This window comes from Lonchura striata, chromosome 4, assembly GCF_050655825.1.
Source record: "Lonchura striata isolate lonStrDom1 chromosome 4, ASM5065582v1, whole genome shotgun sequence".
Classification (NCBI taxonomy): Eukaryota; Metazoa; Chordata; class Aves; order Passeriformes; family Estrildidae; genus Lonchura; species Lonchura striata.
In genome coordinates this window covers 66608855-66636162 of record NC_140706.1, presented here as the reverse complement: position 1 = coordinate 66636162, position 27308 = coordinate 66608855, and the positions used below count along the sequence as shown (strand labels likewise).

The 27308-nt window shown below is 40.7% G+C and overlaps 1 protein-coding gene across 1 annotated transcript; it reads left to right on the top strand.

Moving 5' to 3' along the window:
* Window positions 1–5303: 5303 nt before the first annotated feature.
* On the top strand, window positions 5304–26896 carry LOC146767699 (uncharacterized). Its single transcript, XM_085578305.1, has 2 exons — window positions 5304–8208; window positions 16721–26896. The coding sequence occupies exon 2, from the start codon at window positions 17569–17571 to the stop codon at window positions 17899–17901; it is 333 nt and encodes a 110-aa protein (XP_085434431.1). The 5' UTR covers window positions 5304–8208; window positions 16721–17568; the 3' UTR covers window positions 17902–26896.
* The last annotated feature ends 412 nt before the right edge of the window (window positions 26897–27308 follow it).

The following is a 27308-nucleotide window of genomic DNA, read 5'->3' as shown; positions in this document are numbered from 1 at the left end:
TTTAAGGAAAAGGGCTTGTTGCAGAAATTATGGAGTGAAAGCAGATGGTCCCTGTGTAGCTGGGCACCTTCAGTGGTCATCATGGTCCTTTCTAATACTAAAATAAAACATTTAAATGTTTGCAGATCTACTGAGCAGCTTGTGAAGCTCTGTGACAGCCTTGTGTAGCCAAAGCTGTAATTAAGATTATCTGGTAATGTCTTAACAGGGAGGGACAGTGATGTGGCCACATCCACACTGAGAACTGAGACTGGCATTAATGAATGTCCTTGGGCTTCTTTTGCCCTTTGCCTTCTCAGTCCCCAGAATTTCTCCTTCTCATCTGGAAATCATCCCTGAAAAATTCAAGGCCAAGGGGAGCCTTGTCCTACTTGAAAACAAAGCCCCGTTGAGGAAGAGGATCAGTGCATTTTACTCAATTACAGTCTATGTCTCACACTGTGAGCCATAGTTTATCTGGGAAAATTGTGCCTGTAGTTATTATACAGAAGCCCTTCAGACTGACCTACATCCTTGGGGAATGAGGTTTGTTCTCACATTCCTTTGAACCTGTGTCTGCTGAATGCTGCTGATGGCTCCAAGGAGAGGTTTGGGAATTGCATCTCCTTTCACTGGGCTCACTGTTGGCTATTGTTGGCGGCTGCAAGCGGAGCAGGGGAACAGAGCACAACAGTAACTGGTAACAAGTTGACTTCTCAGCCTCTGTGGGCAATAAGGTCAATTTAACAGAAAAAAGGGGATCAGCAAAGCATTCCACAGTGCCTAAATTTAGACTTGCTGTTTGGGTTCAGTTCTTTGTCAAAGCAGCCCTTTGTTAAATCACCACTTAATCTTTTGACTGATGGGGTCTTCAGGACTTCTGAGCTGTTACAATCTCTGGTCTCACTCTTTAAAGCATTTAACACTTCTAAATCTCTATAAAAGGCCACTTATGATTATCTGCTATTTTTCTATCAGTATTCTGCCTCTTTGGGTGCTTGGAACTGGATACATTTGGATAGCTGGATTTTATAGTACTGGTTGTATCAGTCACCTGTACCTGACACTGGCTTAGAGTTCACACAGTGACACCTCTAGAAGATGAGCTGTAAAGCTCCTTGGTGCCTGAGGGACATCACCTATGACACTGATACAGGAGCCAAATATATCAGTGTTCCTTCTTAGCAGGGGAATTAAAGGCACTTCGCCTGCAAAATGACAACAGAGTGTGGACAGAAATTTCTGGATCAGCACAGAAGAAAAGATCGTCCTCAAGGTGCTGATAAATGGCAGAATAAATGTAAATGGTTACTGGAGAGACATGATATGGAGAGAAACATTTTTGCTTTGTAGAGAAATTTTAAAGGCTCTTTAGTGTCTCACATTCATTGTTTCTGTTTTTTTCTCCCCCTCTATCATTTTTTTAAAATGAGAGTTGTGTTCTGCTGTTTAGCCTAGCCATTACTCCTGTTGATGTCAAACTTATCAGGAAGGAACAGTGTATTTAGGAGTTAAACATCTGAGCTGACTGTTGCTCCCATATCCTTCCTGTGTGTTGGCGACCTCCACACCCATACATCATTTCCCCCTTCCTTGTACCTTTTCCGCTCCTCTTCCTTTCTGCCCGGTTTTCCTGTTTGATTCCCTTTATCGCCACATTTACCAGCTCTCTCTGGCTCACTCTTAGATAATTTTGTGCCAGTGAATAGGAAAAAAACCCATTTGCTTCTTACATAGTCATCTTCAGAGAATCCTTTTCCATTGGAGGAAATAGTGACTTTTTGTATAAGAAGGTGCCAGACCAGATAACCAAACCAGCTCTCAGCTCACACAGCCACTGCCTTGTATCAGGGCAGATTCCAACTTATTTTTGAATTAAATATCTGCTTTTTGTGGATCACTGGACACCAAGAAAAAATTCTTCACTGGAAGGATCATCAAGCATTTCATCAGGCTACCCAGGTCTGTGGTGGAGTCACCATCCCTGGAGATATTTAAAAGACGTCTAGATGTGGGAAATGTTGGACTTGGTGGCTTTAGATATCTTTCCAGCCTAAACTTTCAATGGTTTTATGATTAAGGTTTAAATATGGAACCTACCAGTAAAAAAAATGCTCCCAAGATGCCATTTCTTTTTCCTGATAACGTGTCTGCTGTGGTCTTAGCGAAAAACCTCTGGGCACGTGGCTCCTCAGAGGGGTTTTAGAGGGCTGGTAGAGAACCTGACTGCCCTGCTTTGCTGCCTGAGGCTGCCTGAGGTGGAGTGCCAGGTGAAGTGCTCACCATGGGGTCAGCAGGAGATAAATGTGCTCTACCACTCTGCCGTGTTTATCGATCAAGCTCAGGATGTGCTGGCTTGAAGACAAACAGCCCAGAAATCTCAGACAAGAATAATTTTTATGTGACACCGTGTCTATGAAATACACATTTGGAAACATATACCTTTGCACAGGTTGGACAGGCTTATTCCTAGCCACAGGGATTGGTCTCCTACTGTAAACAGTGTCCCTTGCTGCATGTCCCAAAGTAAATCATGCAGCACTCCAGAGCACGTCACATTTTAACAATCCTCTTTTCCCATTGTACAGCTGGGAGGGACTTCCTACATTTCATGTAATCAGCATGCAAATTTGAGAACATCCCATAAAATCCTGCAGTAAACAGGATATGTTTGCTCTAAACAGATTTCATCCAGTAACAATTCACTATAAATTCAGCTAACATCAACAGACTCCTGTTTTACCTGGTGTTTCTCTAATGCCTTCTTCCTGGTGTAGAACAACAGGGGAAAATTGCTGCTATTTGTCCCCAGATTGAAGTATTTAAATAAAGCTGAGGACATTATCAGTAATGGTGGTACTCTGGGAGTCAACTGCACTCCTTTTCATTGTATATGGAAAGTTGTAAATGGAATTATGATTGGAATCAATTGGATTCAGTAAAAGTAGTTCATAGGTATTTCAGAAAACTGAAATGGAGATAGGTTATTAGACATTTAATACCTGAGATAAAAAGCAATTTTGCAGAAGCTCTGTTTATTGAAGTGTGCTGACAAACTAGAGATAAAACAGGCTTTTAGCATGTTATTTAATCAATTGTCCCTAAAATTGACCCTGCTACTCTGTTAGAAAGGAAAAATAAATCAAAGGGGAAATTCCAATCCTACATACACTGAAATTCCTACCTGCTAGTTTCTGATGCTGAAGATATGGACAACAACATGTCAAGAAATCCATAAAAGCAGTAAAAAAAACCTTCACTCAATGGATTCGATGCTGAATGAGGTTGGGACATGGCAACGAGTCTCACTGGCCACTCACAAAGTGTGGGTTAAAATATACTCGCTTGATTCACAGATAGATGTTTTGAGATAAAGGCTCTCAGAAGTGTGGTGTTTTTTTGGTTTCTAAGTAGTCTTATTAAGGGGTAAATGCACAAAGAAAGTAGATTCTCAGAGACAAACATCAACTTGGGCACCAAGCTGGCGCTGCATTAAAATGATTCAAGGCTGCTGGCAGAGCAATAAGAGGGTGACAAAATGGGCTGATTTATTTTAGAGGGACCCTAAACATTGCGTTAACGGTGACAGTTGACAGTGAAAACACTGCTGAAACTGAGTGTGAGACAGAGGTTTTTTTCGATAGCCACAGGATGTCCTTGGAACAGAGTCTGCATCTCAATGAGCTGGGTGCCACTCACAGTACATTAGAAAGAAATTAGTTAGGGTTTAACATAATTATAATGTCAGGGTAGTTTCCAGTCTGAGATCCATCGTTCTGGCTGGGAACCATGTCATATTGAGCAAAAATTAGCTTGCTTACAAATACACAGCAGATTATTTCCAGACCTAGCATGATGCTTCTCTCCACCTTTCTCCTTCCTCCCGCTGTTTCTTTTTGTTTTAAGTGCAGCTATGAGACTCACATCCCATCTCAGCTGCTTTTGTCAGGACAGCTAATGAGCTGGGGTGGGATGGGAAAAAAAACACAGTGGAAATGGGGTCACGGAGAGGTTAAACTTCATGAATTTATTCATTGGGATTCAGCTCATGCCCTCCTGAAATGAGATGTCATCATTAAAATTGTGGATGACACTGTTGCATAACGATGCTAGAAGGACCTGAAGGAAATAGTATTTGTTTTGACTTTAATATATAACTGCAATAAGAAAACAAGACCAAATTGTACCAACCATGTGAGAAACATACTGAAAACAATCTGTGTAAGGTGTTGGTAAGGGAGAAATGCTCCAATTTAATTTAAAAAAATGCCAAAAGCAACAGCAAGAATAAAAGGAAGCAGTGATATCAACATTATTTTCTGCTTTTCTAGAATTATGGTTGCAAGATGCGCACAGCATGAGTATTGTGGGAATAAAATTATTGTTTATTCCATCACAGTACTTTTGAGCAGAAATATTGACTGTGTTTTTAACAGAGGAAAAAATTTTTGAAAAGAGAAGAAAGCAGAGTTACAATGAATTCTGATGGAGTCTGGAAAGGCCAAACTAATTGGAGGTGTGACCTGGAGGGTCACAAAGGCTCACAGGGGTGGAAGGTGACCCAAAGGGCCATCCTTTCCCCTGACCCAAGGCAGAAATCAGCCATCCTTGGGCAGACCTGACAGGTGACATTCTGGCTTCTTCATAAAGGCTAGGGATCCTCTCCCAAAATATTTGGTTTAGAGCATTATTATCTCCTAGTCTTAGGTGCTTTTCAAGTGGCTAAAAGAAGTCTTCCTTGATGTAACATTGCTGAGTACATTAGTTTGTGCTTCATCCACAATAAACCTTTTTCTCTTTGCCCTCTGTGTATTAAAAACTGTCATCTTATCCCACCCTCAGTTTTCTGTCCCTTTATCTTGCTACATCCCTTCCCTCATGCTCATTTCAGGGTGTCTCCTGGATCTCATTTCCCTCCCAGTCCCCCTTTGGCTCCCATCACTTAAAATATCTCCAGCCCTTCCTGGCTTGTTGCAGATGCAAATCTAATAAGGCAACTCTCAATTCATACATTCAGCTCATTATAACTGGAAGTCTCTGTTATGAATGGTATTTTCCCAACCATCTTTGAGACTGCCTCAATTTTTGAGAATTTATGGGACTCTGAAGGTAAGTGAGTTGCCCACAGAAAGGTTGCTGGCTCATCAGTGAGATTTACAGCCCACTAATGACTCTGTAATAAAGTAAATACAGAATTTCTGGGCCAGTGAGGAGCTGTCAAAGGAGAAAATTGACAGCAGTTGCTGTTCCTTTTCAAAGTCTCTCTTGCTCCTGATGTGAAAACAAAACAAAACAAAAGAACCCAAAGAAACAAACAAAAAAAAAACAAACCAACAATAAATAACCCAACTTGGTCTGTGTTTCAAGAAGAGACTTGAGTTATAACAAAATAGAATTTTTTTCCAGTTCAAGATGAAACTCAAGCTTCTGGTGCTCTGCTTTAAACATCAGTGATGAGATGAAAGGAAGCTAGGCCTGAATAAATACTGTGGAATGCTAAACAGGATTTCTACCAAACAATAACTAAATGCCCTGCAGAAGAAAGCCTGCTTGCTGATTATCCTCCAGTGCTGTGTAATTGGCATCCATTGTGTCATGACTCTCCCGTTTGGGACAGCCTGGGTTTTACAACTGAGGAAACAACATATAGGAGGCAACGTCCCAGGAGATTCCAATTGTATTGCCAGGGAAGGAAATGTGCACACATCCAGTAAATAAACCAGGCTGTAAATTGATTTTAATGGAATTGAGATTTCCTAGGAAACAAAAACCCGCATAATTTTCTAGCACTACCTATGGTGCTTTCTCTGCTCTGAATTGGTGATGCTTGCTTGGATTTTGTATTGATCTGGGAGAGATTGACTTTCTGGAGAGCCCTTATCACCACACTTCATTGGTTTTGTACTCCTGAGCTTTCAAAGGCATTGCTGTACCCCTACATCTGGATCCTTCTTCTTCTAATCAGTTACATTGGGAAAGAGAGAGACTGTAAATTGATTTTTCTTTTGTCTTCTTCAAGTCAAAAAATTATAAGATGAAGAAAATACCATATTTCTCAGTGAAATTAACTAATAAGTTATAATGCATCAGAACACAAGAAACTTTTTTAATCAGAGCCTGCATCTGCGGAGCCCCAATGCTGAGAAGTGCCAAGCACCTGAAAGGCAAACCCTGCCTTTGAAAAAAGCACTCACACATTGAAAATAAGCTATTTTCCACTTGTCTCAGTGCATTTAAGGATTGCAACTGCACAACCTTAAGCAAGACAGCCACAAAACACAGGTTCTTTTAGTAGCAGTTTGGCTTAGGTGACTTTTTCAGAATACTGTATGAGCCAAGGTTTTTTTTTTTTTTTTAAGCTCAAGTAAATAGATGAAAAAATGTGGTGCAGAGAGGCAGAATAAAAAACTGACCTGGAAAATATCACATAAATGGAACTGCAAACACTGATCTTAGTAAAAAACTGGAGGAAAATGCCAGTCAGAATTACACATTACCCTGAAAAGAACAAAGCTCTTTTTCCTAGAGCTACTGAAGCTTCTATTCTACATCTACAGGAATATGGTATATTTTACATTCCAGGTATCCTCAGCTCACTCGCTTCACTCTTTGAGACATTCAATCTGGAGTTTGTTCTGTGCAAATTGCCCATACGTGGTAGACAAACAACAGAATTCTGCAGATTGTGACAAATTATTCCGTTTGCTTTCATTTGCTGTCAAGCATTACTTGGAGATGGAGGAGGTTGGAAAGTGGAACAGCAAAGATTTTCCAAGGAAATGGCAAATATTTGCAGACATAAGCACATGAAAGCTGAACGTAAGGTGGTAGTAGGGTACAAACTGCTGTCCAAACTACAGACAGCTAGGGCAAGGAAAATCTGTATCAAAGAAGGAAATTTGGGTAAAAATTAAGGCTGAGGTACTCCTGGAAGACCTAATTCTGCCAAGGGGCTGTTTGAAGTAGGCAGCTAGTAAGTAGGGCTTGGAGCAAGGTACAGAAATGTCATGAAACTACTTCTCTATTTTGAATGATTGCCCTTTTCCCACAAAGAATTATGATGTTGTTTCAGCAACTCCTTACAAGCCAAAACAGAGAAAGCCAAAATCAGCAAGTCCCATACACCACCTCCTTTGAAGAAGGCAAGATGTGGTGTTTCAAAGCCTCAATCATCTGGTGTCTCTGAAGGCGCTGCTTTTTCTTTCTGTCTTTGAAATCCTATTTAAAATCATTTAAGTTGAAGTATGATAGATTTAGAGTAGATATTAGGAGGAAATTCTTTACTGTAAAGATGGTAAGGCCCTGGCACAGGCCACCCAGAGAAGCTGTGGATGCCCCATCCCTGGAAGTGTTAAAGGCCAGGCTGGATGGAGCTCTGGACAAGCTGGTCTGGTGGAAGGTGTCCCTGACCATGGCAAGGGATGAGAACTGGGTGATATTAAACGTTCTTTCAAACTGATTCTAAGAGGATTCTATGGTGATTCTATGATGATTCTATTCCCATTCCAGGCACAGCCTGTAGGGACAGAAGGAAGGTGGCTGAGTCACATGGCCATGGAATGATGCCAAGGTGCTGCTTGATCATTCAGTCCCTCACCTGGGGGCACTGATACCAGGGACAAAACATGTACATTGCCTCTTAAGTGTTTCACAACAGTGCCTTTCATGCACAGGTAGAAATTACATCTGTGCTAAAGTTCCTGACCCCAATCCATAATCTCCATCTGAGTTTCCTCAGAAGAAGAAGGAAAAAAAATATTGGCATAATAAAGTTATGTCTGACCTCAGATCTTAATACAGAGAGACAAGAATCAGAAGGCAGGGCTCTGCAATGACAAGAACTACTTCATATTCTCATTTCTGGCAACATTTCTGCCGGAGACCCGAGGGAGTCATTGTGTCCCTGTGTGCCCTTTTTCTCCATGTAAACAGAGGCAACAGTGCTTACCCTCACAAAGGTATTTTGAGGTCTGTCCCCAAAGATTGCTATGGGCATTTAGAACTGCCTGGGAAAGTTTGTGATTTTTGTTTCCTAGAGAATAACCAGGATGTGCAACCTCTACACAGCTTTGAGATGTTTACACATGTCTGTTCAACTCAGCCTATTGCCAATAAAGAGTTCACAAGGACTTTGGGAACCTCCATCCATGTATGTTCCCTTGACATGCATGATAATCAGGCTGCAAACACAGCAATTTTGGATCTCCTGACCCTGTTTATCTCTTACAGGTAATTTCTACCCCACTTGCCCTGTTGCACTTGGTGGAGAAGGAGGAGGAGGGAAGGAGATCTGAGCAAAGACACAATTCCTTACAACCCTGCTCCATCTCTCTGGGAGCTGAGGCATTGGGACAGACCCTTTTCTCCATGCCCAGCTGTCCTAAAGGCAGTCTGAGACCTTGGCTGGCTGAATGGTGCCTCTCCATGATGTCACCCTGGTACAGGATTGCTGTCACCTGCTCTTCACCCCAGCCTTGCTGTCTGCTGGGTGAATTTGACCTTTTTAGCTCAAAGAAAATCCCACATGTCTGTAGCAACAGGGATATTGTTCTCCTAAAGGAGAAGTGGGCTGAGTAATTTTGGGGGATCCATTTCCTAGATCTCCTTACTCAGTCTCCTCCTTAAGGCTCCCTCTTACAACAAGATAGATCCCCTCTTCCTAAATTTGCAGCGCCTCTCATCGCACAGGGCATAGACACTTCAAGTCCCTTTGAGAGATCTAGATCTTTGTTGCTGGGGAGAAAAATAGAAGAAAATAAAATAGAAGAAAAACTCCCTTGGGGAGATGTGACCAACCTGGTTTAGTGGAAGGTGTCCCTGTGCATGGCAGGGGCTTGGAAATAAATGATATTTGAGGCCCCTTCCAACTCAAACCATTGGGTAAATCTGTGAAATTCAAGGACCAGAAATGCTATGCAGAAGCACATGGTTGTTGCTCCAAAGAGCTGTTCTTAAAGGCTCAGAGATAAAAGATGAAAATACAAACACTTTATTTCCAATCTAATCCTCCTTTAACTCAATCATTTTTCTAGTTTCAAAAGTTCAGGCAATAGTCTCTTGCTTTAAGTAGGTGATTAGATGGTGTTCCTAGTGCTTTGTAATTGTGTGATTTGATACAGATATATATGTGAGAAAGCTGTACGTTGCCTTTGTGTGAAAGCTTGGAGAAGAATCATTTACCTCCAGAAAGTTGCACTGGTCTGACAAGTTCACACTGACAAAAAATTTATTGCACTTGATTTTTTTTTGACAGTCGGATTATTAAACATCTTTTTTTTCTTCTTGGTTTGGCTTTACTCTGCTTTTTTTCCCCCCTTAGTTTTGTTCATTAATCTTATCCTTTCCATCCTCTTTCCTTGTCCTACATGCCATCCTCTCAGGTTTCCTGTCTGGCTGAAATATGACAGGGAACAGCTACTTTGATTGCTACCTCTGACAGTATAAGTAGAAGCAAAAGGGTGATGAGGCTTCAAATAACTGCCACAGGTGCCTGCAAGTTGATTTTTAGTTTTTCTTTCATTTTTCTTGATTTGGAATTAAAGGGAAATCAAACAACCCAATGCTTCTTAGATGATCTTTAAGGTTCCTTTCGACACAAACCATTCAGCAATTCTGGGTTACTGTGCAGAGCTGTGGAGAGACAGCTGGTGCTCACTAGCTCCAAAAGTTTCTTCCTGTAAGGCATGTCTCTTAGCAATATCATTTCTTCTGCTGTGGAGCCCAATTATTTTCACTCCTGCTTCTCAGATTTGAATGGATTTGCACTAAAAGTTTTAAAGCAACAAATGGCAGAGTTCATATGCTACCCAATAATTAAAAAACAAGGGGAAAGACAAACCACTTAAAAGGGTTTCCCTCTGTGACAAATTCAATGGATTTTAACATTTTCACATTGTGTAAAATGCTGCCACGTTGGCTGTAAATTCTCCAGCAAGGGTAGTGAGTTGAAGGAGAGTTTGCCTTTCATTTGTTTTGTAGTCTGGTGTTCAATCCCCTCTGCAAATAAAAGCACGATGCTTCCATCGCTTGATCAATTGATCCAAAACATATCTTAAAGGAACAGCTCTGCTCCCCCTCCAGTGGCTAATTTCAATTGTCTAATTAAAGCAATATCATTTGAATTTCTGAGGTGTGTGGCTTTTGCTCTGCACAAATAAACAACATGTCTGTGATTTAATTCTCCTCTTTTTTTCCCTCTAGCAGCTCACTTTTCATATCTTTCTGTACATTAGCTTCAGTTTATTTATTTATATTATCTTTATTTTTAACTGAGAATCACAAGCACTCCCATCCCTCCTTCCACAATAAAGTTTTGTGGCAGGGACCAAATTTTTCCTCATCTGCCAGCAGCCTCTTAGCACAAAATCCTAGGTAATGCCCACTTCACAGTAGATAGCACTCAGATCTTCACAGGCTCAACATTTACATTTCATTTATGTCTTCGTTAGCCTCAGAATAGACCAAGTTCCCAGCTTATTTTCTCTTTTTTTTTTTTTTTCTAAATTCTAATGTAAGGCACTACTCCTCCCATCCTCCCATTTCCTCCTGAGATTAATTGAAATACAGCCATCTAAACCCCTACTAATTTGTTTTGAAGCCAGCTATTTCCTCAAACAGTTGCAGAAGATGAAAGTTGTTGATAGGAGCTGCAAAGGGGGTTTTTTTTCCATCATGTTCCATTGCTGCATGCCACTTAAATCCCTGGCTTTGCTCCTGTATCTCCTGACACATGTATCTGAACTCCCATGGATAAACCCCACAGGGCTCACTCAGCCTTTAGGCTGACCTGCCTGGGGTTTGGATTGCTTTCTGCTGAGCAGTGTGGTAACAAGCTGTGATTGTGGCAGCAGAGGAGTTGGGAGCAGGGGTTTTAGCATTTAGGGTTATCATTTCACATGCCACTTCAGGGGGCACATTTTTCCACCCTTTCCCAGCCTGAGCAGCTGCTGAGCCAGCTCTGGTGGAGCCCTGTGGGCAAGGCAGGGAGGATGGAGGACTTTCTGCTTCAGCTTGTAAAAATTACCAATGACAAGGCATGTTTACTGCGTATGGGAATTCAAGGCAGCACAGGGAATAATAGGGAAGATTTAGGTAGAAAGGAAGAAAATTTTTGTGATGAGGGTGGTGAGACACTGACACAGGTTGCCCTGAGAGAGGCAGGGAATGCTGCATCCCCAAAAACATTCTAGGCCTGAGCAATCTGGGCTAGTGGAAGGTGTCCCTGCCCCAGGGTTGAACAAGATGATCTACAAGATCCCTTCCAACCCATTGTGCCATTCTATGATTTTATAATTTTACCAAGTCATTCATTGAAAGGTTAAACCCTGCCTATGATATTTGCATGGTTGTACTATTGTATCAAAAGCTATTCTCTTCCTGAAGGCTGCATGTGACCAGATTGTTCAGAGAAAACTCCTGTTCCTTTTTCTTGTCCCTGCAGTTAGCTTGATTTCATCTGAGTCATTCCCATTCTTCTCATGTCATGCTCTGCATGCACTTGCTGCCAAATACACATCCTAAGCTGGCTGTGTCAAAACCTTTGCACAATTATTTTTTTCCCCTTCTTAAATGTAGATGTTTTCTTTCTGGGACTGAATCCTAATTTCCTTCTGTTTGTTGCTGTCCTTAGTTTTCAGCATGTTTGAGGTGGTCAATCCTGTTGGTGTTGGGAAGCTGCTATGTTTCTGTTCTGTCAGCTTTCCACACAACCGACCATAAAGCTAATCCTACATTCCTAAAACCTTTCAGAGCACTGTAAAAATTACCCACTAGATCCATTTATTTGCTGTACAGGGTTGTGGGGTCTTTTTATTATTTTATTCATTTTTTTTTTCTGTTCTGGTCTAGTATTTTGCATCTCAATGCTCCCATTGGAAAAAGATAAAAGGGGCACCTAAGGGCCACATAAGCAGGGAGACATGTAAGCACTGGACTCTGAATCGTGTTTTTTTCCCCTGCTTTTGTTTCCACTGGCATTGGCAGTGTTCATAACCCAATAAAATCTGTTAGAAAATGGTCTTCAAAGTGCAATTCCGTTGCTGCTTGGCTGGATTTGTCTATGGGTTTTTTGGCCGTCACTGAAGCGTCAACTTGAAAATCACTGAAAACCAACAATTTCTAATGAGTAAGACTTTACCAAGAAGGTATTTAAATAAAGAACAACAAAGTCCACTTTTCTCTCCACCCCAGCTGCTTTTGATCCCATTGAATACTGCCAAATGGGTTAGAGTCATGCGTGAAGTTTGTCACTTCTGAGTTGCTGACAGTACCTACCTCAACGTGCGACATGCCATGAATTCTAAACGGTTTTATTGAAATTTATTGAAGTATTGCCATCTGCCATGCAGCACTATTCTTCCCAAAGGCAACTGGGAGAATCAAGGCAAAGTGGCTGCATCTTATCATTAGAAATTTTATTTCTGGCAAGTATGAACATTCCAGTTGCTCAATAAAAGTAGTCACTGCGCCATATTCAGCTCATCTGTTCCATCACAAGTGTGATACTGAAATACCATTTCCTACTTAGGGCCTTCTGTGGTTCTACATACATAACTAGGCAAGAGGAATAAATTTTCTTCAGTTTCATAGTTTTATAAAAGCTTCATAGCTGACAAAACTGGCCTTCCAGATTTGTAAAGAATACCCTCACTGTTTCCCAGCATGTTTCCATCAATACTGAAGGGCCATGCACAGTGAATGCTGCCCTTTATGGACCCATCCATGATTTCACACATCAGGAGGTGTAACATCTCATTTAGAGATTCCTTCAGATTCCAAAATATTACTCAGGATTTTGTCTAGTGTTGCACTGAAGACTTTTTCCAAGATATCAAAATAGTTTGGGTTGGATGAGACCTTAAAAAACAAGTAGTTCCAACCCTCCTATTTTGGGCAGAGACACCTTCCACTAGACCAGGTTCCTAAAAGCACCATCCAGCTTTATCATAGAGGAGCATAATCAAGCAGAATACTAGATGTCTCAGCAAAACAGAAGTGTTTTTATCAGAAATATGTTTATACTTTACTGAAGAACACCTATTATAAAATAACCATCCCAAGCACCACAGTATCACTACTTCTTTATGTGCTTTAGACCATTTTTCCCAAGGTAATGTAAGGGTGTATAATCATTGGGAATGGCATCCTTGTAGTAATACATTAAATAGAGTTTTTGTTTTGTTTAAACCTTCAAACCCACTACAAATCATGGTATCATTTTAAGTGGTGAAATAGAGAAGGTCCTTTTTAATTCAGTCTCTCTGCCTGTTCCACACTAGAAAGAAGAGTTATTTTCTTTGGAGACTAATGCTTTGATAAGATCTGTCTGTATCCAACTATCTGATAAGCTGGGAACTCGAGATCCAATGTCACCTTTCATTTTACTTACTCCTTTATCTGTCCGTGCTGCAGGGATCTGGGGAAAAAGTTACTCCAAAGTTTTCAGAATATTTTCCTAGCCATAGTTTATAAATCAAATCCCCAAAGAATTATCTTTTTTTTTTAATCAAAAATGAAATAAGATTTCCTGAAAGTAAAAAAAAAAAATTTTTTTGAAAGGACCAAAAGCTATAAATCATATATTCTAGGGATATCTCTTGACATTTGGAGTCTAAAAAAACATAAAGTTTTGTCACTGTTACTCAGTGGCCACATATGTTGTACTGGCCTAGAATTTTGACTAGAAAAGTAAGAAATTGGTTAGTTTGGTAAAACATTAACCAGGCTAACAAACTGTTCCTGGCTCCACAGAAGTAGATAGTACCTTTTGAATTTGTAACAAAATTTCGTGTAAAATGCCTTGAACTAAGATTTTGGGATGCACCTGTTCCCGGTATGGTATTTTGATCTGACCGCCTGACTCTAATTTAATGTTTAATTCTCTGTTTTGAAATTCAGGCTCACTAATTCAAAAGAAAATGGCCTGGAAAGACAATTTAAATAAATAATGATCAGTCAGTTGTTATTATTATTCAAGAGAGGCTGCAACATAATGTATATTTTAACACCAATGGGGTTTATATAATGAAATTATTGTACTAGCAATGCAGTTACTAAAAATTGCAAAACAAAACACAGTTTGGGGCTACTTATTTATTTATTTTTGGTACTGTGTCTAAAGCAAGGCATTTCACAAATCCTCTGTGTGGCATTTTTTATGATCTGATTTGATCACATCTCGCCTTCCCTGATTAACTCACATAGATTTCCAACCCTGCCTCCTCTATTTAAGCTTTGAGATTAAAAAGAGTTGCCTAGCATGTCCCTGGGCATGCCCACTCCATCTCCCTTTATCAGACAAAGTCATCATGAAGGAAGAATCGCAGGAATCTCACTCTGGGCTCCTCCAGCCATTAAAGCTTGACCTGTGACTCTGGCATTCCTCATGTCTCCTGTGCAGTCATTCCTTTGCTGCCACAGAGATTCCCAGGTCCTGCTGGCAGCGTGGCCAGCTGCTTTGATCACCTGCCTTGCAGGGCATGCTTCCTGTAGAAGAAAATTACGGACACTGCTTCACCTCTCCAGCTGCAAAAGAAAAATTCAGTGTTTTCCTCGGCTTCTTTCTGAGTCAATAGATGGTAAAATAAAAATACAAAAAGTTTAGGCATTATTTTGACTATTGCCCAGTGAGGAAGATGCTCAGCTGATAGGATTGCTCTAGAGGCATGAAGGGAAAAATGATCATCCCACACTTCCAGGGATTCCCTGCACTAGTTTAGCTGACCATGGGAAAGGCAGCTTTTATCTTTCTTTTCCTTAAACCCTGAAAACAAAAAACTATATTTCCCATTCCTGACCTTCTCATGGACACATCAGTTCAAAGGCCCATCCCTAAGCTTATTCTCTCTTTTGCAGTAGATTTTCACATACTGGTACTTCATACTTCTCATATCCTTTATATATCTGCATGGATATTTACATAACCGTATGATAATTCATATTTCCAGATGCCTTTTGTTTTCATTAATTTTTTAGAAACGTTGTTCTGGTGCTTTGTTTCATGAACACAACCTTACAAATGCTACTGAGAAATATATCAAAACAAATTACATAAAGAACACAGCCTGAGTAGTGCCAAGGTTTTCTTTTTTGCACTGCACATGCAACGTTTGTCTAGTTAATTAAGAACAAACACAGCACAACTAGCTCCTACAACAGGAATTTAATTTCCTTGAAGCTAAATAAAGACCAAACAAAACCGTTCCTGTTGCAATTCCCATCTTCAAAGGAGTTTATTTAGTTCCCTTATAGGTCTGGACAGCCTTGAGCTCTCTGTGTTTAGATTAAATCAGCTCCAGAGTCCTCCTGTCCCTCTTAGCTGTAAACAATGCTGAAGTGGGAATGATACCTCGGGATTGAAGCTGAAGTCAGTGGGATTAAGTGGAAAATGTTGCTGAGGAGCTGGAATAGCCCTGGCCTGGAATCCCACGGTCTTCAGCCCCAGCAGGTCTCCAGCACGGGGGAGCAGTTGAGAACAGCCCCAGAGTTCCCTGTTTATTTGCTGGAAGGGGAATCTGTTCCAACCACAGCAACCCAGCCCAGTGGAAACAGCACTTTGAAACACCTGAATGTTGGTCAATCTGTGTGATGCACTCAATGACCTTCTTCATTTTCTATTTTTTTGGTTTTAAAACTGAGAGCTGCACCTCCAAGTTACAAAATTAAAGTACTTTTGTCCACTACATTCTTATCTGTAATGGGTTTACATCCTTCACAGGTTACTAAAATAAACCCCAGCATCAAGCCTAAATTTTTGACTAGCCACAAATATTCCAAATTTTTTCTTTACAGTATTAAAAAAAAAAAAATAATTCTTGAGCCTGTAAGCTGCCTGTGAGAAAACCAAATTGTCCTTTTTTTTCTGTGAAACCAGTTGATTGTGAAGCTTGAAGAAATGAATCCAGCCCAGGAGTGATGAGTGCTGGATGTCTGGTGAGGACCCCAGGGGCAGCACAGGGAGGTGGACTGCAGCCTAAGGGGCTACCTGGCATGCATTTCTTGTTTGAGGACACTTTGGGATGCTTTGGCATGCAGACACTTTGCCTCTAATGGGTAAAGTGAGGACAGGGATTTGTGGGAAAGCTGGAATGAAGGAGGGTGGGAAAACTGATTTCAGAGCATGTTATCTTCCTGCTATCTGCTGGGATTATTTAATAGTTTTTGATAATTTTAAAAATAGTGTGGTACATGAAAAGTTCAGTTTTCATCACGAGGGATGGCCTGTACAGAATGTACTTCAGTTCAGAAAGAGGGTCCCTGAAATTTAATAGCCTTGGCTCTCCATCTTGTAGCTCCTGGAGCCTAGAGTTTTCCAGACCACTAGTAACCTAGTTTAAGTAATTCCTTGATAGAACACAGGTCGTGCATGGCATCCTTTCATCAAACTGCTTTTTATGCCATTAAAGTAAATAAATAATAGACAAATTGGATTGCTAGTAATAAGCAGAGAGTAAAACAGTGTTTATCAAGAAAATTATGATGAATTACCCTCTGAACTCTGCTTAGGATGAAGAAACACATGAAGAAGAAAAATGCTAATTTTATTTTAAATTAAGATTAGTTATAAATATATTTTAATACTTTTAGAACCAGTAAAGACAAGATTTCCTGCATTAACTTCAAATGGATAACCTTTCAACTATTAGAATAGAAATTACAATAACAAGATGAAATATGGTAATGAAAACATGCTACACATAAACTGTACATAGAGCCCAACAAGATTATTCTCCTCCTTGACCAGGGAACTCTTCATGTCATTGCTCTGTGGTGAACACTGGCCAGAAGAAACAGAAAGCTCCCACCAGGACACTGCCATGCTGAGACTGCTGCACATGGAAGAACAGGAGTTTGATGAGGTCCCTGATGGCATGTCAGTACCTGAGGAAAACACAATAATAATGGAAAACTTTAAAAGTTATTTAAAATATTTTTTTACAAAGAAGTAATTCTCCTCAAGATACAGTGGTGTGTGAGAAATTCTGTTCTCCAAAGGTTTTAATGAAAATTATGCTTAATTTATGCAGATAGAATCATTTTAAAACACTTTCAATTAAATTTTTTATCATTATTATTACAGATATCTGATAATTTTTAGTTTTTAAAAGCAAGGAAAGGTGTCTATCTCTACCAAGCTTGTCACTAAATTCTATCATCATACTGGGCATGTTTTGCAGGTTGTCTGCTTCTTAATCTCTTCTTATAATTGCAGAAATAATTGCATGTACCCTCATTTGCATGGTACTTTCAGATCCAGGCGGGAATATACTATAAAAGCATTAAGTGTTATCTTACTGGTGACAAGTATATTAAAAATTACTCCAAATCTTGCATGGGGAAAATGTTGCCAGACCTGAAAGTAATTTTTATTGCATCATTTTTGCATTACACAGGCAATAATATATCTGTCATAAAGCTTTAACACATGCCTCTTTTTTTTTTTTTTTTTTTTAATTAGATGCAATTTTGCAATTAGTTCCACAGTATAGCTCAGGAGACAATTTAGCTGTTTCATCTGTAGCATGCATGATGGTTCAAACATTACCAAACTGAATTTGCAACCCTCCTCTGGGATTGCAGACTGGCTACGAGATGCCGGCGAGCTGGAAAAGTCATTCTTGTGCTCTGAGCTGTCCCACCACCACCACCACCATCACCACCACCACCACCACCATCACCACCACCACCACCATCACCACCACCACCACCACCACCATCACCATCACCACCATCACCGCCACCACCATCACCGCCACAACCACCACCACCACCACCATCACCACCACCACCACCACCATCATCACCACCACCACCACCACCATCACCATCACCACCATCACCACCACCACCACCACCATCACCACCGCCACCATCACCACCATCACCATCATCTGTCCCACTCTGGGGTCTGGGAAAGCCACATAACCCACCACTGAAATGGCTTGCTTGTTTTTCCAGTAGAGAAAAGCAGGAAAAGTCAGATTTGGATGGGAAACATTTCCAAAAGACAGAGTTAGTCACAAAGAAAGCTTTGGCATGATAATGCTGAAGAGGAAACCCTATCAGTGTGAGCAAGAGCTAGAATAAACAAGTCACTACAAATATTTCTTTCCCCTTTAATAAATATTTGACTGAGGTCATCAACCTTGCCTGAACTGGACCTGTATTTGATAACACAGACCATTCCTCCCTCTTACAGCTGAAAAGTGGGTTTGCTTGTTTTAGAAATCACAGCTTGCAAATCCGTTTGCACCCAAAATCTGTTTTCTGTCCTGTACATCAGCAAACAGCCAAGAACTCTTAGTACTCAGTTAGACTGTAGAAGTCCGATTACGTGGTCTCTATTCTTGTTAATCAAAGGTAGTTAGTGAATATTTATTCTCTATCCCAGCCCACAAATCACAGTTTTTCTGAGAAGTCATGATGCTCACAGAGCCATGTGCCTGTGAGGTACAGACAACCCAAACTTTAGTAGTCCACAGCCACACCACCGTGCCATGCACATCACTGATGACACAAAGCAGATTAGGGGACATGGATCTACACTTTATTTGTCTCAATGACACTGTTTGGTTTATAGGGAAGAAATAATTCGGGCATTCCTCTGGTCCAACTTGTTTTCCTTTTGTTTCAATACACTCAGTTTTAAAGTGCTCAGGTACGTGACATGAAGGATGGGAGCAAACCTGAGAAGCTCTGAAATTGGTTATGACCAATTGCAGTGTGTTCCACTTCACCTTTGCTTCCTTCCCCTTCACCTCTGCTTTTTGAATTTTCTACCTAAATTTTTACCCCAACCTGGGTTTCACAAATGCAGCAAATCCCAGCACAAAGAGCTGGGATCTTTTCCACCAGCCCTTGGCTTTTGAATGTTTTCACAGCTATCAGCTTCTTAGCATCTGCTGCAAGATCATTTCCCTGCTCCACATGTCTGTAAGTACATGGTCTCTTGTTCAAATGCATGAGATATCAAAATACTCAGAGTCCTGAAGAGACAGAAGCCATCCTGTATGAGTTTGTGGGAAGATCTGTGTGATTCCACAAGCAAGTGTGGCAATTCTTCCTCAGATCCTGCGAGGTTTGCACAGGACACAGGATGTGCTCTGCTCCACTCTCTAAAGCACAGCACAGCTGATAACTCCCAAGGAAACTGCACAGATTCCTGGTAACCAGAAACCACAACAGCCTCGTTTTCCTTACATTGATGCTTCTGGACCAGCAACTTCTAAAAATGTCATGCTTCTCTCTGTAATGCAGTGTTTCAGAAATCTCACAGGAAATACAGCAAAGCTGTTGCAGCTCTGTATGAGAGACTTGGTAAAATACGTTATGTCCTAAAAACCAAAGAAAAACATGGCACAAGTTGCCAGGCTGTCTGAGATACAGGTGTTTGGTAATTTTTTTCATCTCAAACTGTGTCCTGTAAGTTTGGTACAGAAATGGCTCTGAGATCAGCAGAGTTTGCAGATTAAAATACCACCACCATTTATTTTAGCTGAGGAAAGGGCATTATAGGCTTTTGCTCCATAAGGAACCCCACAGGGAGGGAAATACTCAGACCCCAAAAATTTGTGCTTGCCATCACATCTGCTGCCATACCACATCAAGTCCCTCTTTCACGAGCCACAGTATAGATGTTTAAGAGGAGGAAAATTTCTCAAGCATTTTTCCACTGCTATATTTCTTCTAATATTATTTTAATCAGTTTTTCAGTGTGTTCTCAGCAGATCCAAAGAGTGGGCAAAGTCTTTCTGTGGCTAATCTACTGACCATAAATTCTCAGACAGTAGTGAAAGCTTGTGTGAGCTCATGGATAAAGTGTTTGCTTCATATTTTGAAGGTCATAAATTCAAATCCTGTTAATAGTCTCTTTTTATTAAATGTCTCATAGCTTATTTTCAGTCATATAATTACACACTAGGTCAGTTAATTATTACTGAATTCCTCCAGCAACAACAAAAAGGGCAAACCACCCGCTAAAAACAACTTAGAAAGTAATACTTACAAAATGATTAGCAATTTAAACAGTCCTATTAAATGAGACAATTAAGTTTAAGTAGTTTTCTCATTAGAGTGATTTTCTGTACTCGTAACTGTGCAGAAGCCTTAGAAGGCTTTGTGGAACCTGGGGAGCTCGATGCATTTCCATGAATGCAAGTGTTCCATGACTGGGGCTCATGTGTATGTAGCTGATGAAAGGATTTGGGCTGGGGGAATTTATAAACAGGCACATGGGAGAAGTCAGTCAGAGAGAGAGAGAGAGATCTATTTTCTATAATAGACTCTCATTTACCTTGCTGAAAGAGATACCACAGGCCTTTCTGGGTTGATTGGGAGGATTGCTGTAAGAGCAATTAGTACCTTGTTGTAAACCCATATTTATTTTTTGGAGACATGAGAACATAACCCAAACAAAACCTCTCTTCTGTGGGTCTTTGTGGTCCTGCTGCTTCCTTAAGTAGCTGAAACACTTTGGGTGGAAAAACCTCGATTTTCCCAACTTGGGGGAATGTGTATTTGCTCCTCGGGGCTCAGTGCCAATGTTTTGGCTTACACTAAATAATGCTTAAAGAAATAGATAATAGGTAATAAAATATATAATGAAAACTGTGTATATATGTATAGATAAAGTATAGCTATGTGCTAGAAAGTCAGCCTGTGTCCTTCAGTGGTGTTTTAGGGTGTTTAAGAGTTTTCTGATTACCAGTTGTGTTTTATTTCCTGATAACCTCTATCTTTACAAGCACTGGGTGAATGCAATGATGCCAAGGAGTGTGGAAATGACAAATTATTCAAGTGGCCCCCTGGGCAAGCTCAGGCAATCCCAACCTGGCTGTGACTCCTGGGAGAGCTGGGTGAGACCATAAGAGCTCTGTGTTCACCATCAGCTGTGTGCCAAGAGAGGGGCATGGAGCTGGGGAGAAGAATTTGTCCTTGCCCTGGAGGACTGCAACTCTGCCAGCAAGTTGGATGAAGGGAGCCTTCAACAGCTGCCAAAACCTAAAGCAAACCAGCCCTGAAGGGTTTTTATACCTGTAGAAAAATGTACAGCTTTGTATTTATAGAGCAGTGCTTTTTTGTGACTATTTTATCTTAATGTGTCAGAAGTTAAAAAGAAATGAGTGGCATGAATAAGGAAACAAATGCATTCTTTCCAGAGGTGACTTTCAAACTAAAGGCAGGACCATTTGTCTTGAAGCTCATTTCACATGAGGATGTGTTTCTCACAATATGTTAAGCCCTAAGGGGAATGCTAAGATGAAAAATGTGTTTTAATTATTTCGTATGGGTTAAACAAAGAGACTTGAAACTTTATCTCTTATTTCTACAGCCATCCATGCATGAAATTAAGAGAATTCTATAATGCACACAGCAGGGAAATACAGTACCAAGAGTACAATGAGGTTGAAATCCAGCACAAACTCCACACTGGATAAAGAGGGGAGCAACTTTTTGGTGTGGAAGTAATCCCACATAATTCCCTTGTAAGGTTTGTGCAGAAGACAATTGTGTGTCTCTGCAGTTATTTTGCCTTGTATTAAAGATGGACTTAATTGTGCGTGGCAGAGAGGAGTCTATCAGAGCAAACTGAAGTTGTCAGTGGTAACACACAGTGATATTGATAATTTCACAAGTGAGGATTTACTTTTGGCATCTAGGATACAGTGTGGAAATACTTAGTTATCCCAAAGATGTGGGACATAATGTCTGGGGCAGGAAGAGAAGTGCTATGAGGTAACCTAGTGTCTGCTTTCCTTCTCTGGGACAAAAACCACAGAATCACAGAATGGTTTGGGTTGGAAGGGACCTTGGAGATCATCTGGTTCCAATCCCCCCACCATGGGCAGGGACACCTTCCCCGAGACCAGATGAATCACTGTTGTGGTCTCTGTTTACCCTCCAAGCTGCATGGCTGAAGCCAAAAAAGTCAATATTCCCTTCTCCCAGCCCGCAGGCTGGTTTGGCAGCCAGAAGATGAAATAACACTCAAAAAGCGTTCAGTGATCGTGCTGAGCTCTGCTACAGCGACTCTGAGGTCCTGACTTGAGGTGCAAAGATAATAGGAATGAAATACTGATTAGCTGAGGGTAGCAAATGACATTTTGGAGTGCCCTCTGGGGAGAGATGAGCAATTCTCAGACACCTCTATACTGCCCTACACAAATGTGCAATCAGTAAAGGCAACCTTAATGTTATGTTTTCACTGGGAATTTAAAACACCTGTTATATCCCAGAGGAACTGGGCACAGCCTGTGGGTTTGATGAAGATTGGTTTGGCTTGTGCACTAGCATACTTTTTGATAATTTCTCCTTAATTAAAATGTAGCTCCACCAATGACTAACTGATTCAAACAAATCTACTGTCACAAATTTTAATTTATAAGGTGTTACTTGTCAAAGAAATTTTCCATGTTGCTTACATGATTGAGTGCCAAGTGATAGCTCTTTTGTTTCCAGAAGACTTTTTTTTAATGGGGAAAAAAAATAGAGAAGATATTAGAATAGCTAAATAGGGCTCATGAGTAACAAGAAACCAGACCTATGTATTAGAATACAAGCTGGCTAAATCATTCATTTGACATTCAATTAGGAAAACTGTATGAAAATGAAAATTTAATTTTTTTTCCTGTGTTTTATTTCTCATTAATTAACTTTTTTGTTCTGTAAACCATAATTCAAAAAGGCCTGAATGGAAGAAAGTGCAGTAAAATTGGTACACAGGAATGTTGTATACACAGAAACTCCTTAAAACTCAACTGGGTATCTTTAGTCTTAGCTTGGATGATCTTTACTGAGGTTATAGAATATATAATCCACTGCCAAAAAAAAAATCCTAAACAGTGTAAACTGAGAAAATGGCATTCTTCCCTTCTCCCAGCTGCAAAAAACCCCAAATAAAATCTAGAGCAGCCATATTCGGTTACAAAGCAAATGTCTGAATATCAGCACTACCAAAATCCATGATTGTGCTCCTCTGTCAAACTGTGGCTACAGTTATGGCTTCCTGGAAATAAATTCATTTGAAGTTTTGCATAATCTGTGTTTATATTTTTAATTTTATTTGAATTCCATGACTTTTTTCATAGCAATGAAACAGTAAGGAAAAGTTAATTAGCCCAAGCAGTGGAGAAGAGCAATTAGCACTCCCAGGCTCCTTGCAAAAGAGACAGTGCATCTTTGGAAAACACAGGAAAATAGCAGGAAACTGGGAAAGGGGGTGAGGAATGTGTCAGTATATTTACCAGATAAGGAAAGAAAACATTCTAAAAACAATGCTGCAGTGCAAAGAATCATTGCATTAGGCTTTCAAGTGGCACCTCTTCCTCACTGTGGATGTCCTTTATTCTGTACCCACCACTGTCTTTGCCAGCCTTAATCAGATGCAGACATCAAAGGTAGCAGGTTGATGTGGGATGCAATGGATGGGAGCAAAGGAAAGAAACCCACAAGGAAAACAGGAGTAGGTGGCTTTGCTGTTTTTGCATTAATAAAGTCAGACACACATATGTGCAGGCTTGGAATTGGATCCAAACATCGCAGCAAAAACAGGGAAGAGAAGGAACACAAAGAGTTAACTGAGCCAATCATTGTGCACAAAGTAGCTTTGCTGAGTAAGTTTGCTCAGGAGAGACAGTTCATAGATTCTGAGTATTTGAAAACCCTCAGAAACACCTGCCTGCCATCAAGCTGTCTGTTTTTAGGCAGCCCTTGGTGCTGTGTGTATTTGAACTGTTTATTTGGATTGTGTTTTGTTTACTTCCTCTGGTTTACTCCTGTGCCGCCCACAAAAATCTCTTGGCTTCTGTCCCCAGAGGACAAAAAGTGCAGCAAAATAAATATGTAACATGAGAGAGGAAAAAATAAAAATGGGAGAGGCCACAGATGTATTTGATATGACAAGAAAAAATAGGGATCATGAGCTCAGCTTCAGTTCAGCAAGAGTGTAGCTTGCCTGGTAATTGCCTCTGCCCTCCTACATTGGATTTGCAATCTGAAAGCTGCCACCTTCCAGATAAGCCAGCCTCAAAACCTAGTACTGAGTAATCAGGCAATGCAAAAGTGAACTACATGAGAAAATGGAAGAATTTGTCACAAGTCACAGATGAAAATGTGAGACAAGTGTGCAAATGAAACGGGAGGCATGCAGAAATTGTTGATGGTGATGATGTGTGTAGTGAGTCAGGGCTGTGTGCTGGACTCTGGAAACTGAAGATGAAGATTTCAGGAACAGCCTGAGAAATCCTTCTGGAGGGATCTGTGCTGTGCTAGTAAAGGTTCCCCCCTGTTGGGGATGGATGACTGTTCCTCAAACCCCGCCACTTTCCCAGCTCCCAGTAGTTTCTATAGATAAAATCATAAAATCATTTAATTGGGAAAGACCTCAAAGATCATTGAGCCCAACATTAACCCAACAGTGCCAAGGCCACCACTAAACCATGTCCCTAAAAGCCACACCTACATGTCTTTTAAATGTCTGCAGGGATGGTGGCTGAACCACTTCACTGGGCAGCCTGTTCCAGCACTTAATAAGGCTTTTGGTGAAGAAGTTTTTTCTAATACTCAATCTGAACCTCCTCTGGCACAACTTGAGGCCGTTTCCTCAACCTGTCGCTGGTTGCCTGGGAGAAGAGGCTGACCCCCACTTGGCTACAGCCTCCTTTTAGGTGGTTGTAGAGAGTGCTGAGGTTTCCCTTGAGCCTCCTTTTCTCCAGGCTAAACACTCCAGCTCCCTCAGCCACTCCTCTGGGGATTTCTGCTTCAGACCCTTCACCAATTTTGTTGCCCAATGTTTCAACCTTTAAGATGACCCAACAGTGGGGATAGGCAGGATCAGCTCCTTGGGAGAAATCTTAATTCACAAGAAAAAGTTTCGGGAATGCCAAACTGGATGGGGATTTTGCTTAGCCTCAGAAGGACAGTGAGGTGTGCATTTTGATAGAAAATAAACCAAGGAGGCAAAGCAGTCACATCAGTGAGTCCCAGTAATAGGATATATCCCCTGTCCTGCTGAAATCAGTGGGCATAGGGTAACCAATTGCCCTTTGGATAAGCATCTGCTATTTTGGCAAGGGGCTTCAATCCACTTATGGAAATAAAGACGGCTTTCAGTTATACTGGTTTTCCATGGACTATTTATAAAAATAAATAATTTCAGATGGTTTTAGTTAATGCCATTCATAACCAGCATGTCCCAGAGCTCCCTAGAAACTCACGGTCATGAGCTATTTAAATCAACAGGAGCTCTTGATGGCAAAAGAGTTCTCCACGACTTCCAAGTAGGGAAGATGGAAGCTTGAAGCAGAAAACAGCATTGTGGAGTCCACATTAAAACATTCAGTAATGCGCAAACAGGAGAAATTAGGGTAAACAAAGCAGTGTGTTTTTGTGGAGGTAGGCATGATATGTCTCAGGGGCACTGTGAGCACAGAAATGAAATCCAAGTGACTCAGCATCCAAGACAAGCACATTTATCTTTGGGACATGTTCATTGTTCCGCCTGCATAATGGCACATTATATTCCATTAAGAACAGAGTATTATGGTGGAAGTATTTACACATCTCTAATGCATACAGCCCTTTTGTACAATAAATGTTCCATTGTTTCCCCATCAATAGCAAATGCAGTTGCTCTGTTCATGTATTTATTTTTCCCTGTGGTGATCTGTAATTCTGTTCAGAGTTTCAGTGTGTGTCTCATACACCAGAACAGCCAGAAGTATAACCAACTCCTTTATGACTCCCAAATTAACTTTTCACCTTCAGTTTCCTATTTCCCATGTAACTGTCAGAGAATAAATACCAGCTCCATGGCCACTCGTATGCAATAGTCCTGGAACCCTTTGGTGTGCACTGCTACAGGAAAGAGGAAACAGAACTTCAACTCCTTGAGACCTGAGTCATCACCAGCTTTTGAAAGTGTAAACAGTGGGAAGGATATTCAGAAAGCAGAAATGAACAAAATAAGTCTGCGGAGATGGAGAAGTCAACACTGCAAAGGAGTGAACCCACTTCAGAGGTGAGAGAACTCCCCTGTCTGAAGGTGGTGTTAAAACAACAGCATTAATGAGGACATAGGAAAGGCAAACCAAAACAAATCAATTAAACACATTATTTTATGTTTTGACCTCCCTTTAAGCCAGCAACATAACAATTATGGGCAAAATTGTTTTTAAAAGACTACTTTACTCAGGAAAACTTTAAAACCTGATGTGCTCTGATAAGAAATATTCTTTTAAAGTAAACCTGAACTAGGGGTTTAGAGGTAAATAATAGAGGCCTGAATTAAAATCCTGGAAAGGTTTTAGGTTAGGTCAATGAGCTTACTGGCACCTAGAAAATAAGTGTTCCTTTCAGCTATCTGTTGCAACAGAAGCAGCACAACCATAGCTTATGACAGGACATTCTCTTATCAGTTTGAAAATGAGGATCCCAGACCATCTCCCACAAGACTTCAGATGTTTTATTTAGTGATTTCTTGCAATGTGAGTGAAAAATCCTATGAAGAACAGATTATCCCCTTTGAGGGCTGGGACCTAGATACTAACATACAAAACCATTTTCCTATTTGTTTCCTTTCCTGATGTCCTGGTAATAGAGTGAGAGAAGGGGTTGCTGCTGCTATTAGGGTGTTCCTTTTATGACAGCTGCTTTGACAAGAGGACTAGCACTCCTCTGAAGTTTTTTCAAGCTTTCTCCCTATGTCCTGCTTTGTTACATCAGCCTAAAAGTCTAGAGAAAATTTGGAGAGGGACTAGAACACACCCATGTTTCTGGTGAAAGAAGCTCGAATCACAGCATCCAACTGACTGCCTGCAGGTACCAGGGGATGCTCCAGGTCCCCACTTTCCTTCCCTGCAAGTACACTCTGCTCCAGAGCTCAGCTGTAGCTGAAACATAAAATGATGTTCTGCAGCCACAAAGCCCAAGAAAAGTCCTCTACAACAGCCGTGTTTTGATTTTGTCTGTTCTTGTTTTCTGTTCTTGTTTTCAAGTATCTGGAAAATTATTAAGCATAAGCAACTAAGAGAGATTAATTTTCTCAGAAACAAGATTGTCAAATGCTAAGAATCAGTATAACCCCACTATGTGAAAGATTCCCCCATAGTCATTTAGAAGAAAAAAACCCAAACACCAAAACCACAAATAAATCCACCCACACCACACTCCCCAAAAACCCCCCAAACCAACCACAAGCCCAAACCAAAAGCCTTTTCTAAAAGCCTTGGATGCTCCTTTTATGGATTTTAACTCCCCTGGGCTCCACCCACTATCCCAGGTGAAGGACGTAGGTTCTGCAGGCAAGGCATTGGAGCAGTGATGAATAAATTTAT

Coding starts and splice junctions, on each gene's coding strand:
- LOC146767699 (XM_085578305.1), top strand. CDS start 17,569: ATGCCGGCGAGCTGGAAAAGTCATTCTTGTGCTCTGAGCTGTCCCACC.